Here is a 15,557-nt window from a genome sequence, read left to right as displayed (position 1 = left end):
AGCTCCAGACAAATTCGCTCCTCCTTTTCCACCTCCTTTCCCCATATCCCCCTCCTACCTATCTCCTTTAATTCCACCTTCTCATTGTCTAGTGCGCTTCCTTCTCCCTCCCTAAATTCGATCTCAACTTAATTTGACGACTTGTTGCTTGTCCTTTCTTTAAGTTCCTGATTGCGAGCTTGTGGCACCGAGGACGACTATTCAACAACACCTTCCTCAACCTCTAGAAGTCCCACTCGTGCGACTCGTCCCGTCAAACTCAGAAACACTCAAAGAGCCGTCAAAGTGGAGGGCAAAAAAGGAGACTTCTCCGAGAAGAACCAAAGGGTCGAGCAGCCCGCCACCACAATGGCAGGCACGCAGCGGTATCTCCGCTACATCATCTTCGCGCTTGTGGTATGTTCTATGCACAAGATTCCACTGCTACCATCGTGATTGACATGTTATAGTGTTTAATACTACTTTTTTTCATCTCCTCATCCTCCACCGTTCCTGCGACTCCCTGGCAAGGGGGTAAGCCGCAAGATCAAGATGTCGAGACTGGGAAAGCGCCTCCAACAACACCCAACACACAGAACGAGTTACCGCCAGCAACTGCGTCAGGAGAGCGGATGAACGCGACATTTGTAACACTCGCAAGGAATTCTGACATCTGGGAAATTGCAAGGTCCATTAGGCAGGTTGAGGACCGCTTCAACCGCAAGTTCCACTATGATTGGGTCTTCTTGAATGATGGCGAATTCGATGATGAATTCAAGAAGGTTACAACATCATTAGTTTCCGGTAAGACAAAGTACGGCCAAATCCCCACCGAACACTGGTCCTTCCCCGACTTCATAGACCAGGATAAGGCCGCCAAGGTCCGTGAAGAGATGAGAGAAAAGAAGATTATATACGGCGACTCTGTCAGCTACAGACACATGTGCCGCTATGAATCTGGATTCTTCTTCCGTCACCCGCTAATGCTTGACTACGAATGGTACTGGCGCGTTGAACCCAGCGTTGAACTCTTCTGCGACATCGACTATGATACATTCAAGTTTATGGCCGATAACAAGAAGAAGTACAGTTTTGTGCTAAGCTTGTACGAATACGTTGAGACAATTCCAACTCTCTGGGATGCTGTGAAAAACTTCACTGCGGCGCATCCCGAGCATGTGGTTGAGGGCAACTCAATGGGATTCCTCAGTGATGATGATGGAAAGACTTACAATCATTGCCATTTCGTTCGTATCCTCAATTCCTATTTTCTTCCCTCAATAACTTACGAACATCACATAGTGGTCCAACTTCGAGATTGGTAACCTAAACTGGCTGCGTTCCTCTGCTTATATCGACTACTTCAATTCTCTTGACCATTCTGGTGGCTTCTTCTACGAACGCTGGGGCGACGCTCCTGTGCATTCTATTGCTGCTGCGCTTATGCTCAAGAAAGAGGAGATCCACTTCTTCAACGATATCGCATATTATCACGTGCCTTTCACGCACTGCCCTACAGGCGAGAAGACTAGGTTGGACTTGAAATGCCACTGTAATCCCAAAGATAACTTTGACTGGAATGGCTATTCATGTAAGCTCAGCAGTCGATCACGTTATTCAGAATTCTTTGCTAATACTCCGCTAATAGGCACATCCCGTTTCTTCGAAGTCAACGGAATGGCAAAGCCAGAGGGGTATGAAAAGGGGCAATAAGCCACCCAAAATCACCCACAATTCTGTAATTTCTCCGTCCCCCCAATATCTCCAATTCGCCCACCCACTCGATACGCAACCCCAAGTCATACCAACTGACGCTTGTCTCTTCCGCAAAAAGTGCACCAAGAACCACCGCTCAATGGCTCTTTTGGATCCTCCGTCCCATTATCATCCTACTGATCTTCACCGCGGCGTTAGGCGCTTGGCTGGGTTCGAGTCGGCGGTCACCGGGGTACGATTGAAAGAGTCAACATTCTTATCTCTACATACGTTACTGGAAAAATGTTTTATCTGGTTTTATTCTGAGGTTGTTACCTGTAGGTAACTTGGCCGATTGTGAAGATTGGTAGTGTTGCTCATCTAGGGATTTATCCTCACTGCACTGGAGGCAGACGGAGTTGCCGGTGCGCTGGAATTGTATGGGTTAGCGGATTTTTGCTTCTGTTGCGCTTCATTGCACTGCTCTGACTTCATGTATATCACTTTGACGCTAGCGAATTCAATTGAAGTGCGAGATGTTCCACTGGATCGAATACGCTTTCTGAAGAGCATGTGACGGTCTCTTTCGTGAAGTTATGCATCTTCTGCCATATTATGTGTTGAGGTAAAAGGGCCTTGAACGTGCAGGGCGGATGACATTTCCTTGCAACTCGGCTTCGTCCGTCTTCTGGCCGTCCCAGTTCAGTGTTGAGAAGTGACGCGTTTATGGTTAGAGGTTAGGTCTTGATATGATGATTTCCTTCCTCCCCAGGGATATTGATCCAATACCCCTGAATACCGCTGGTTTCAGTGCTAGGATTAGCTTTCAGAGTACGTGTGATACAGTCAAAACTCTTTATAACGATGCGGGTCGTACGGCCGACCGTATCGTAATACCAATGGTATTGTTATACATGGAGTCACGTGTTGGGTTAATAAGCAAGAAAAAGGAGGCTGACGCGTGGCTAAGCATCCTAAAAGGGTGTAGGGCATCTACTTCACTAGCTAAGTAGGACCCCTCCTATACAAAATCTCTACTGGTTATAACGATTTTGGTAGAGAAAACTTAACGATATTGTGGATAGTCAGTATATCGTAATATTACACCAAAAAAAATTTGATTAAGGGGTGTAGATCGTAATATAGAGTATATCGTTGTAATCAAATATCGTACTAAAGAGTTTCGACTGTAGTACGTAACGTAGTCTGCGGGCAAGTGGCCATTGCGGGCAAGTGGCCAGCATCAAAACTCACCAAAACCACAAAGTAGTATCTCAACAACGGCTTAATAATAAATTCTAATAATTTAGATTTAGACTTTTATATATACTTTACAGCTTCTATTAAAGTTTCATAGTAAATAGTTTAGTAGTTTTTAAGATATTAAAATTTAGGGCCCAAAATAAGGCCAAATTACTATATCTTAAAAACCACTGAACTGTTTACTATGCAACTTTAATAGAAGCTGTAAAGTATATATATAAGTCTACGGAGGTCCCTAACAAAAGTTCTTGCACCTTCCTAATTAGGAAGTTTCAAACTGACGTACGCGCAAGTACAGGTGCGTATTTTACAGCCTACATAGCGTATACTAGAGTCTACCCAGCGTATATTAAGGCACGCAAACTTTAAAGATTAATTTACTGGCCTAACACTATATATAATAAAAATTCTTTATTAGATTTTTAATTTATACTTAGTAAGATAATATATAAAAATATAAAAAGTAGTAATAAGTATTATTATTCCTAAAACTTCCTAATTAGGAAGGTGCAAGAACTTTTGTTAGGGACCTCCGTAAATCTAAATTATTAGAATTTATTATTAGGTGGTTGTTGAGATATTAAGGTATAAGTTTTCTAATTTTTGGTGAGTTTTGACATTGGCCACTTGCCCGCAATGGCCACTTGCCCGCAGACTACGTTATCCCTTGGCCCGTCAATTCGCGTCCAACGGTTATCGATAAGAACTAGCCAATCAATCGTGCTGGATTTAACGCCTGTACTGGGGGGTGTAGGGCCTTTGTTTTGTAGTAATTTAATATACGCGCCTGGTTTTAGGAGTTAAGTCGCTCGATATGAAGTTACTAGCACTTATCTTTCCTGCAGAACTGTATTTTGCATTGTGGTAGGTAGGTGCACGCGTTGTTTCGAAACTGGTGTTCGCGCACGGACCACTTACTCGTTGGACGCTGACGGGCCAAGGGATACCACCTTAATTGACTCAGCTCAACGCGGTCGTTTCACACTTCAGAGCCGTCAGACGGAGTTCGCAAATTTCCATACGCTAGCTTACGCTAATTTAGAGGCTTGCAGACTAGCGCCAAGCCTTGCAAATTTTGAAGCCCCGCGGCTGTATAATAAGCCTATCTTACGCTGAGCTTCTCGTAGTAATAAAACGAAGATCACGACATCGCGCGATTTAGTAATCGTCGTTGAGCCTGCTTCCGATCAAATCAAAACTTCCTCATGGCTGAACTTATATTTGGAGGCTGCTCAGCTTCTTATCTACGGAGGCAGAGGTCAAAAGTTCCTGGCCCCACCTGCGCCACTAATGCGCCACCAATAAGCCACAATTATTTCCTTGGCGTTCCGAATTAGGAAGGAGCTGGTATCGAAGATGGATTTTGGCTCTCTACGACGAGAGTGTAGATATATGACATCATAATAGCCACCTAGTGTGGTGGTGATATATAGGATATATAGGATTACTGCTTCTGCCTACTACCTCGCCCACTACCTCGTCCAGCACCTCGCCCAGCACCTCGCCCAGCACCTCGCCCAGCACCTCGCCGTGGCTTCTTTCCTTTTGATGACTTAGCCTGCTGCTGCTGTAGCTCCTGCTGCTGTAGCTCCTGCTGCTGTTGTGGCTCTTGTTCGGGCTCAATAAACGTCTCATTGAGTAGCTTAATTGGTAGGCGGCGTCGTAGATTTCGTTGTGGCTCTGGAGGTGGAGCTTGTGGTGGTTTGGGAGGTGATTCGGGAGGTGGCTCTAGAGGCTCTTGGGGTGGCTCTTAGGGTAGTTCTTGAGATGGTTTATGAGCTTCTTGTATCGCGAAAATAGCGGCAAGAGCAGCGCTAGCAGCGCTCTTAGCTGCAGGTGCCTTCTTTAGAGCACGCTGCCGTGGCTTTGGCTTTGGCTTTAGCTTTAGCTGTGGCTCTTCCTCCTTAATATTAGATATGTCCTCCTAATTGTGCTGCGGAACTTAGTGTTCTGGTAGCCTTGGTTGACGTAGCTTATCTGATGAGCCTTCTTGATACTTGTTGCCTCCCTTAAGCCTTATTATCTCCTGTATATAGCGAGGGATCCTCTTAATCTAACGCTGGATTCGCCACTGCTCTAGCTCCCTCTATACTTTATACCAGGCTTTCTTAGCAAGCTTTTAAGCTGTTAGGGCGCCCTTCTTAGTAGTAACTCTCTTAAGGTATGGCCACGCTGGCTCTATTATATTTATATTAGGCAAATTGCCACACCAAGTAAGCCGTTAAACTTCTGCAGCGCTCATTAAAAGGTTGTAATATTTAGCAACGTAAGAGGGAGCCTTATCTTCTTAAATTAGCGTATTTAAAAGACTTTTTTAGTAAGCTTAAGCAAACGGAATTAGCTTTGGCGTAAGAATAAACGTTATATAGCGATACTAATTAACTCCTTTGCTATTACCTCTTATAAGCTTGCCGTGCCTTTTGTCCCATTTCTATATAGGTTTCTTGCCTGCAAGGTTTTGAATTCCTGCTCTCCTTATAGCGGTAGTAAGCTCCTATTCTACTCTCGCGATAGGTTTAAGTTCGGTGTTAATTCTAATAAGATTAGCTGTTGTAGTAGCTCGTTGTTATATTGTCTCGGGGGTCTAAATATAGCAGGGGCCCTTTCTGTAATATAAGAAGCTGCCCCAGAATATAAACTTTGAATAGCCCTTCCACTGAGGTTTTATTGTAGATCTAAGAAAGCGTTCTTCTAGCTGCCTCTATACGCAATAGCCTCTAAGGCGATAGCTAAGAATAACTAAAGTCTTATTACTTTAGATAACATTTATCTAATCCTTTAACTTCTAGTCCTTATAGCGAAAGCAAAACTTAAACCTATTCTTCTTTATCTACACTAAAAGACCGGGCTTGCGAGTAGGCTTAGTCTTATAGAAGTTCTGCGACTTAAGGATTCGCTATATAGTTTTGGCGCTAATATTAGTGTCGAGACCAAGTTGCTTGGTACTCTTTTCTCTGCCATAGCGGTCACAATGGACCTTCTTAATAACTTCTCGAATCTTAGTAGACGTACGTTTAGTTGGACGACCCGATTGAGGTGTATCTTTAAGGTAAATATTAAGAATTGTGCGGCTTTTGGCCTCGTTAAAGCCGCGTTTCCGTGCTTCTTGGACGACCGATTTGATGCGGGAGACGCTCATTCCAGTGGCGGCTTGAATATCGGCATTTGTACTGCCACAAATCTTTATAGTAAGGGCCTGAGCCCTTGTATAGATGTTGTATGAGTTACCTATTATAAATAATAAGGATTTGATGTATTTTATAAGCTTATAGAGTAGAGTATTAAGGGGAGAGTTGTAAACGCCGTAACCCCGCAGTGCGCGCCAAGCATCGCTTACGCCACTCTAAGCCGCTAAAGGCTAGCGCACGACAAGGGGGGGGCCAGGAACTTTTGACCTCTGCCTCCGTACGGCTTCAACTTCTGGATCAAGCGAGATAAGCAACTTCGCAAGGATTGCAAACTCCGTCTATTAGATTAGCTCTCGTTACCAGCGCTAATCTCAACAGATGGGCGAAAACCGGTACACGGTAACAGAGTGAGTCATGAATAGGTAGAGATCTAGGGAAACTTCTTCCGCACAACCCTTGCCAAAACGCCAGTACACCGAGATGATCTCTAGGCTCGAAAGATCCCGGACAGACTTCCTTCGTGTCTAAACCTATCTACGAAAAAAAAAAAACCTAATCCCCACGGGAATGGCAGCCGAACTTGTCGATCGGTAGTCCGTGCACCGATTGTAAGAAAGGAAGAACTCGTGTGTAGATTGATCTATGAAGAAAAGAGNCTATTTATACATAAGGTATGAGTCACAGGTCGATGACCGAGTCGGTGACCGAGTCAAGGGTAAGACGGTAATAAGTAACTCCGATTCAGCTCGACAGAACTATAGTTAGAGAATGTGAGAGTTCAAGCGCTTCACCTTAATACGAAAGTTGTAAGGGATTTGATAACTCAGTCAGGATAAGACAAATCATCGGCCCGGACCTCACATGTATGTAGTCCGGCGGCCGCTGAGGCCTTGCGGCTCTACTGTATGATTTTTCAAAAGCGGATAATTTGACTAAAGATTGGGGACGCCAGGGTACTGATATCCGGGGGTTTGTATGAGTACCAAATCCGGCTGTCCAACGATGCAGTAGCGGACATAGCAGAAAGTAAGTCTCCATGGCTACCCTGAAACGTTATCAGCCACTAAGATACTCCCCAACTGTTGTTTGTGGTAAATTCTCTTGCAGAGCTAGGCATTTTGACTCATATCATACTAGCCAAGCTCTCTCAGAATCCACTGCAAGCGTGAGTGACGTGATGCAGACCGATCAATTGCGCACGTGTCGAGACCAAAAACCTTCCTATGGCCGGGAAGTTAGATGTTTCAATAGCCCGCGCATGGGCTTTGGGATGCGGACGCAACCAGTAGCTCCGTATCAGAATTCTGTGTAGCCATACAGGGGTGGCGGCCACTGCAGAGATGAAAACAATAGCGCGAAGACTTAAAGAAAGCCCACGTCGATGAGCATAAAGAGGATGATGGACCAAGTTGTGGTATCGTATCACTTCCCACGGTAGTGTCCTGCGGTTATCGGTGGGTGGAATGGTCCGTGCGCGAACATCAAAACATCGTCGAATTCAGCTTGTTTAATTAGTTAATTCTTATCGATAACGGCATGGTGTGTGACTACCGCGCCCAAAGCAAAGGAAATGATAAATGAGGAATCCAATGGAGAAGACAATTTGCAACTTTAGGTCAGCCTCAATGACACAAAATCCTAAAGAGAGAAAGCTATGCGTGCGTATAGCCCGCAAACCATTCCCGTAGCGTTCAGGAGAACGCAAAATAACGCTCATATTTCAAAAAGTGACATAGGAAACGAAAGGCCTGCAAGATCGCCGAGGCCAAGTAATAGTTCTTTGGGATTCTTTTCGTATTTGGCAGGTCGCGTGAGGCCAGAAATTTCCTTTTTCGCGGCCAATCTGGCACGTTCGCCGCTGGTGCATGAAAGTTGCGAGGTTCAAGCCTTCGTTAGATATTGAGCAATCGCCTTCAACGAAATTGTTAAAGCTACCCACGTAAGGTCTAGGGCTGCGCATAGGCTTAGATAATCGCAAGAACTAGGTCTATAATCGATAAACTTTTGGGCCTCATATGCGCCCGTTACGACATTATCCTTTAACCCGTTTGCGCGAGCAGATGAGAAGACCCGTGCGCGAACAACGCGTATATCTACATAGAATTCAACCATTAAATACACCACCACATACAAAATACCGCTCTGCAGGAACGATGGCTGCTGGCGGCCTCATATCGAGCGACTCAACTCTGAAGATTAAGCCTTTATATCAATTTACTATGAAATCAAAAGCTTTATATTCCCGAGTAGGGGCACTAGATCCGGCTAATCTGATTGGTGTTTTTTTTAACGGGTCAAGGGATAGCTATTTCCGCAATCCTTAATAACGCGATTTTTAACTAAATCAAAATTAGTCTTAACTTTAGGCTATTATGGGCCGATTTTAACCTAATATCTATAAAATATCGGGTCGTGTCTCTAATGGATGAACTTTTAGTAGTATTTAAGCCGATGTGGTTGAGCAATTCAACCGCGGGTATCCCTTCGAACGGTGACGTCCATCTCTAAGTTGGTCCGTGCGGGAACACCAGAATTTCCAAGCACGAACGATTTGATTTGGTTGATTTAATTGGCCAGTTCTTATCGATAACAAATGGACACAAATCACCGTGTGAAGGGATAGAGAAAATCGTGGATATTATCAGGGCGCGGGAAAAGTGCCCCAGACCGATTGACTCCGCACCAACAGAATCGCGTCTGAGCTTGCTGAGGTAACTGTTCAACTGTCGTTGAAGAGGCCTATCGCTCCGACTCCGTGATCCGAGACAAAGTGACCAATCAGCTTCGGTTTTGCACCCTGATACTTTTGATCGTTCCAACATACCGTAGCCCGCAGTTCAATATACGCACGCCCAACTACTGCCTCCTTGCCGGTCGGCGCCAGCCGGTACTAGTCAGTGTCACTCGATATCGAAAAACGTATCCCAGTCCCATAACCGTTATCGCCCAAAACGAAGCATCAAGATGACTAACTTCACCTGCCTGACTGTTCTATCACTGCCTTGTGATCCAGCGATGCGCACATCTCTTCTACGGGAAGCCGGATAATCAGAGGGGGCCTAGAAACTGGGGACATAACCCTGGAGAAGCTGGCCATAAAACCGCTCACGAAGCCGGCACAAGGGCTAGCTGGCGACTGTCGGGAATGACGCCGCGCAGATGACGGCCAGGATCGTTTGTGACGCCCATTATCACGACCTCCTAGGCGTTGCGTTGCGTCGTGCCCCAAAGACAGAGCAGCAGCCCCACATACGTTAAGCAGCCCGAGAAAGTCGAGCGCGAGAATCTTGGACTGGACGCAATGAGGCTCTTGGAGTGCGTCTGGTCCTGCTCAGGCGCACATGTTCGGTGCAGTCTCCTCAGGGCCTCCGCTCGCCTGCAGTGGTGCGAAACAATACTAGGCTGGTCTTGATGAGGCTGAGGCCAATATTGGTCAGTTGAGTAAGCAAGGCATTGAAGAGGAATCGGGATGGCTGTGCTCCGATCAATATACGATGGACTCGAGAAGTTGACAGGAGTGATGGATAATGGCCGCACCCGCGCCGTGTTTCGGGCTGACGATAATTAACCGCCGAAACCGGCTTAGCCCGCAGTTGACGGTGCGGGAGATTCGTCTGAAATTCAACCTCCACCGTTCCTACCGCCAGGGCCTTCCTAAGCACACCTTAACAGTCTGACTCAGCTGTGCTGCTGATGCTTCCATGCCTACTGACGCAGGTGCCTCGATCTTACCTTTGCTTGTTACCTTGCGCTTTGCCCTGCCTCCCCCCGATTCCGCACACCTTTAGATGGCGACATAGGAATGAGAGCCGCAGCGCCCTGTGCTCTCAATCACGACATGACCATAGGAGCTCCCCCTAGGTGATGCTGCACATTTGCAAATTAAGGTAATTAGGGTCCTAACCCCGGAAGATTGACGTGTAGCCATCTCTATATTTCGATCTGCGTCTTATGAATGGTGGAGGAGTGGTGTCCGTTTACCTGATCGGGTGTTGCGCACGCGGGGACGCTGCTTTCTGTCAATCATACGAGGATGAGGTGCGATTGCGCGAGCGCCGCTTGCTTTATGCTTTGAGTTGCTGTCTAAAGTCGTCGCCGCTTTGAACAGCGGGAAATGGATCCATTGCACTTCTTACCGAATCCCTGCTCATTGCAACCACTGCTCAAGTATAAGAAAGAGAAGCTTGCCTCCCATTATTGTATTACTCTCATATCATCACCAGCCAAACTCTTCTTCTCTCCGAGTCCAAAGCTCTAGTTCATCTAGCTTCACTAGTAAAAAGTCTACATCTTCATTAAGCTTTATAACTTAACTGACACCTACACAACCCGCAATTGTCTTAAATATCCATTCTTGACTAAGTTTTGTCAAAATGGCGCCGGGACTCGTCGAGCCGACACAGTACAACGACATCAAGCCCAAAGATATCAAAGCTGCTTCCATCACAGACTCAACCATCAAGTATACTCCAGGCCGCTCTATCCCTGAGTCGCATGAGCACTATGAGCATGAAGACCTCCGGCCAAGATTCCCTGACGTTCACTGGCCCCCCTTGACTGAAGTTCCCTACCAAGACAAAGGCTTCGAGGGTGACCCACACTTCCGGAACCTACTCAGCGCAGCAACGGATGTTTTCGATTACAACCCCAAGATTGGAACGGAAATTCACGGCATCGATTTAGCCAATCTTACGGATGCGCAAAAGAATGACCTTGCCCGCCTGATCGCTACCCGCGGTGTGGTCTTCTTCCGTGACCAAAGGAACTTCGATATTGAAGCCCAACGAGAACTTGGCAAGTATTTTGGCACACTCCATAGGCATGCAACAACCTCCGTTCCGATACGTCCTGGGCTTGAGGATGTCCATGTTGTGTTCACTGGGGAGAATTCCCAGGACATGAGAGCCATGTTTACTCCAACTTTCTTGTGGCATTCTGATGTACGTATTACCCTCACCAGCTTGTTTTAATCAATTCTGACGTACATAGGTCACATATGAGATTCAGCCACCATCATACACATCGCTCAAGGTCCTTACTGGCCCTCCACGCGGCGGAGGGGGCGACACTCTCTGGTCCAGCCAGTATGCCGCATATGATGCTCTCTCTCCTAGCATGCAGAAGTATCTTGAGGGCCTCACGGCTATGCATTCAGCTGAGATGCAAGCACAAGGCTCTCGTGACCTAGGCCGCGCTGTCCGGCGTGACGCTGTTATCACCGAACACCCCCTTGTCCGTGTCAACCCAGTTACTGGATGGAAGTCCCTGTTCTTCAACCCTGGATTCGTTACTAAGATTGTCGGCATCCCAAAGACTGAGAGTGATGCTATTATCGGCTATCTGAACGAGGTTATTGCTACCACACAAGAACTCAATGTACGCTTCCAGTGGAATAAGAACGATGTTGCCTTTTGGGACAACCGTGTTTGCGTATGTCATACTTCTTTCATTCTTTAGGAACCATAGACTAATTGCGAGTAGAACCATAGCGCTTCCTATGGATTTGCTCCTCACCGCCGCCACGCTGTCCGTGTGTGCTGCCACGGTGAGCGCCCTGTTTTCGATCCAGCCGGCAAGTCTCAAGAAAATGAATTTGCTGAACGTTATGGAATTCCCAAAGTCAACAAAGATGGGTCTGGCATTGTCAATTACAACGACTGAATGGTGGGTCATGTCAAACTTGCTGTCGTTTCAATGACTTGGAAGTTTGGAACCTTTTTACTTTTCCTCTTCAGACGTCTTTTGCGGAGTTGGAATTATTTTGTTTATTTTTTGAGATGCTGCGATTTAGCGAACTTGTTGGCCTTGCATGCAGATACCAAACTATTTTATTGCATGTAGGTACGTATGGCCAACTGAGAATCGAAAATTATGGCGTACAACTGAACAGCTCGGAGACGATGGCGACGTATTAAATGTGTATTTATTCCCATCGCTCTTAAAAGGTTGTTAAACTTGCAAGATTCTGCTTCTTCTTACCGCGTGGAAGGGTTAGCTCCCGGTCACGTGATCACAAGCTCATCGCGACCCCTCAACCTCAACCATCACTGTTCTCCCAACCGTGGAAATGCTTGAAACCCAGGAAAATCCCGTCCGACAACCGCAATTTATCATGAAATGCGTATGGAGAGTGTGAACGATTTCTCAAACAATGATGTTTTTCCAGAGCCAATGAGTATTGCAAATTATGAAGATGCGCGTATTCACCAGAAAGAGCCTACCATCTTAGAGTACGCACGGTTCCACGGACTCTGTATAGACTACAGGCTGGATCATCCGTTGGCAGGCCATCCTAGCGTTCTTTCATATCATGATTTGCACTCAGATCTAGAAGATCCTGTCGGTAGCACCCGATCTGATCTCACGTCGGACTGCACAACTAAGGAGCGGATCAGCATCAGCAAGGATTCGGCCATCTTTTTGAAATCAATATGTACTGCTCCGGGTTTGCTCACTGAGACGAAACTTGAATCAGAAACTATACGCCTAGTGGCCCGGCTTAAACAAGAAGTACCAATCTTACAATCCGACAACGAATTCGATCTCCGAGAATTTGGGAACATGGATATACCCAATTTTCAAAAGCTGAAAATGTCTCTCGAAGTAGGCACAGAAGGACAGGGTGAAGGCCTCGAGTGGCCGACAAGGTTTCTTGCTCTTCCAGCTGAGTATGAAAGGCAATCAAAGATTGAGAAACTAGAAACCTCGAGAGAAGTTTTATTATTTCTTCAAACGGCACTCAAAGACACCTTCACTACGGAGGATCATGACACCGTCAAAACTAATGCCTTACGGTACAAGAGAGTATGTGGGATGTCTTCTGGCTAACCAAGACTAATATTTTCAGAATCCAGCACTTCAGCCACTGACTCCACCTTTACTTCCGCTAACACCACCGCTGACACCATTTGTTCCGTCGTCTCCAGCTGGCAATTTAGAGTTACTTTCTGAGCTCACAGATTCTACAGCTGCTGAAGTACGCCAGCTCGAAGACAATTTGATCAGACTAGATACCATTACATCTCATACATACTGTGCTAGATCAGAGAGTAGTGACCCAATGTCCCTTGAGCATGCTGATATTGGCCTAATATTTAGTCCTCTACGTGGTATTGAGGAACCACCCTTGTCACCACTGCGCAAGCGTAAAGCTTCAGACCTGAAGGTCGAGGGTCCTCTAACACCACCAACGAACTTCTGGTCTCCTGAAAAGAAAGCAAAATCTGTTTCATTTCCTGAAATGTTACAAGAATATATCCCAGAGCTTCCATTCACCTTTGAATCCGGAAACGATCTACTAGGTTCGCAGAGCAGCTTTGGTACTTTTTTTAGTGAACAAGTAACCCCACTTGCAGAAGGGGTAAGCAAAAAACTCGAGAATGAGAAATTACAAGAATTTGATACCACTAGGCGCGTTGATGTGCCGCGGATGAATTTCTCCTTGCCTCAAGCTCCTTGGGTACAATTCACGCGCAGGACTCACGACAAGAATCCAGGAGGTAAGACGGACCTGGATTTCCAAATGAAACTGCTCGTGGAGATGAAACGTGAAGCGCTCAGAAGTTTTTCCGCCTGGCATGACCTGGATTTCCAAATGAAACTGCTCGTGGAGATGAAACGTGAAGCGCTCAGAAGTTTTTCCGCCTGGCATGGGGTTGCGAGGCTTGAGAGAGAACTTCAATGGTGTCCATTCCCGGCTCAACTCGGTTTAGTAGCACTCGATGAACAGATCCAGGATGATGGATTCTTATATACTCTTCTCAACGATCTCTGGGTTACTGGAATCGTTCATAGCAGTTCACTCACATGGAAACCCGAAGGTCTGAGAATCCTTGATGACATTGATGGAAGTGAAAACGAACTAGACATGGCCGAATTTGACGAAGAAAGGGACCTGAGGTCTTTGCTGAAAAGGAGACGGATGGAGATAGAAGATGAACATGACAGCTGTGTACTTCATGAGAGCAGGACGAAATCAACCTCTAACCCCAAAGAAGCCGGCTATTTTCAAATTGCTGATGGCCAGACGCAAACCCTTGGTAAACGTGCAGCCTCTACAGACGCTCCCAAAATTTGCTGCGAGCTAGAAGACGGCCTTATGCTTGGCAGCTTGTTTTCTGCGTCGAATGCCTTGAGCAGGTTTATGGAGATACATGGGAAAGTTGTCAAAAAACCACAACTCACTGAGTCATCATCTAAACCAGCACCGCTGCCATTGAATTCCAAGGCAATACTACCTGTTCAACCAAAAGAACCAGCTGGGATTAATGCGCATCTAGAAAAAAACCCATCTACTCTTTTGGAGGCTATTCCGCTTCCACCACTTCCACTAAACCTTCCACCTTGCCCATTCATCATTTCAGCCACACTTTTAAAGCAACGTCACTTAACTCAAAGTATACAGAAAACATATCCGGAGGCAGAGCTCGTCGAGCGAGACTTTAATCTTCCTCACTTGTCAACGGAAGAAGCAGATCTGATTCTTTCACCTTCAACCGGACTCATACTTACAAACGTTCAAAGAATAAAGCAAAGTGCTCTTCCAGGGCAACCAGAACGTTCACTCATAAAGGAGAGGATTACTTCTCTCGTGGATAGATACGAGCGGTTGATTGTGTTCGTTAGCGAAGGACTTACTGTAGGCAGTGCTCGAGAAAGTGCCCTGGACAGCCGTGACTCCGAGGTATTTGCATCGTTGGTAGGTTTCTCGATGGCGCTGGATGGTGAAGTATCCGTTATATATCTACCAGGCGGAGAAAAGACACTCGTAAGATGGATCGTCTGCGCTATGGAGCGCTGGGGAGTCGCAAGCTCCGGCCCCAATGACTTTGGAGAGTTGAAGTTATTGCAAGACGAGACACTGGTGAGCTGTGATTCCTTATATCCCTGTTTTCGTGTTTGCATTCCGTCTTTTACGACCTATTGCCAATAATTTCCCGAAAAATATCTAACAGTACGCTATTCTTATAGTGGGAACTCTTCCTCCGTCGCGCCGGCCTGAATGCCTTCGCTGCCCAAGCTGTTCTCTCAGCGCTCAAATCGCCTCTGCAGACTAACACCATTGTGGACTGCAATTCCAGCCCGCAGGCAGCCAGCGTCTTTGGCCTCCCAGCGCTCATTCNCATGCCCGCATCTGAGCGGGTCCAGCGATTTGAAATACTCCTCGGCGGGCGTCGAATTCTTGATAGGGTTAGTGCACTGCTTGATCAGCGCTGGCCGAGCGCAGTGAACGGATTTGCCGTATAACCTCTCAATTCGAACCTGCCCTTGAGCATTGGGATCAGGAGAGGAAAAATTAATTTACTGGGTGAAAAGTATGGGTCGTTTACTCGGCAGATAGAGAGACCGGTCGGGCATTTACTGGCATTTCCGTCCATGCCTGAGTTGCAAAACCCCCCTTGGCCATGAGAAGGCATACACCGCTGGCTCGAGGCCTCTTCCTTGCCTACCATTACCATATACCCGCTCCGTCTTAATGGTTTTCTTTTGTGC

General features: G+C 46.4%; 3 protein-coding genes across 3 annotated transcripts; all 3 read left to right on the top strand.

Moving 5' to 3' along the window:
* Positions 1-7: 7 nt before the first annotated feature.
* K441DRAFT_648808 (glycosyltransferase family 15 protein) lies at positions 8-2,119 on the top strand. Its single transcript, XM_067646911.1, has 4 exons — positions 8-396; positions 450-1,226; positions 1,282-1,570; positions 1,628-2,119. Exons 1-4 carry the CDS (start codon positions 349-351, stop codon positions 1,690-1,692), a joined length of 1,179 nt encoding a protein of 392 aa, XP_067496725.1. The 5' UTR covers positions 8-348; the 3' UTR covers positions 1,693-2,119.
* An 8,319-nt stretch (positions 2,120-10,438) lies between these two features.
* On the top strand, positions 10,439-11,726 carry K441DRAFT_682751 (TauD-domain-containing protein; the record flags this gene model as incomplete). The annotated part of the gene is made up of 3 exons (XM_067651616.1): positions 10,439-11,005; positions 11,055-11,495; positions 11,547-11,726. 3 exons carry the CDS (start codon positions 10,439-10,441, stop codon positions 11,724-11,726), a joined length of 1,188 nt encoding a protein of 395 aa, XP_067496724.1.
* A 512-nt stretch (positions 11,727-12,238) lies between these two features.
* Positions 12,239-15,302, top strand: K441DRAFT_742653 (uncharacterized protein; the record flags this gene model as incomplete). The annotated part of the gene is made up of 4 exons (XM_067654394.1): positions 12,239-12,869; positions 12,913-13,627; positions 13,691-14,928; positions 15,036-15,302. Coding segments are annotated over 4 exons (2,851 nt in total), but the record flags the coding sequence as incomplete, so codon positions are not given.
* Between the last annotated feature and the right edge of the window lie 255 nt (positions 15,303-15,557).

This window comes from Cenococcum geophilum (assembly GCF_001692895.1).
Source record: "Cenococcum geophilum 1.58 unplaced genomic scaffold K441scaffold_89, whole genome shotgun sequence".
Taxonomy (NCBI): domain Eukaryota; kingdom Fungi; phylum Ascomycota; class Dothideomycetes; order Gloniales; family Gloniaceae; genus Cenococcum; species Cenococcum geophilum.
The sequence above is the reverse complement of the archived record's forward strand: the minus strand, read 5'-3'. Positions and strand labels throughout refer to the sequence as shown.

What these genes read in the sequence shown, in the direction of transcription:
- K441DRAFT_648808 (XM_067646911.1), top strand. Translation starts at nt 349, where the DNA reads ATGGCAGGCACGCAGCGGTATCTCCGCTACATCATCTTCGCGCTTGTG. An exon ending in ACATCATCTTCGCGCTTGTG is followed by an intron (nt 397 to 449) that starts GTATGTTCTATG and finishes GACATGTTATAG; the next exon opens with TGTTTAATACTACTTTTTTT. An exon ending in CTTACAATCATTGCCATTTC is followed by an intron (nt 1,227 to 1,281) that starts GTTCGTATCCTC and finishes AACATCACATAG; the next exon opens with TGGTCCAACTTCGAGATTGG.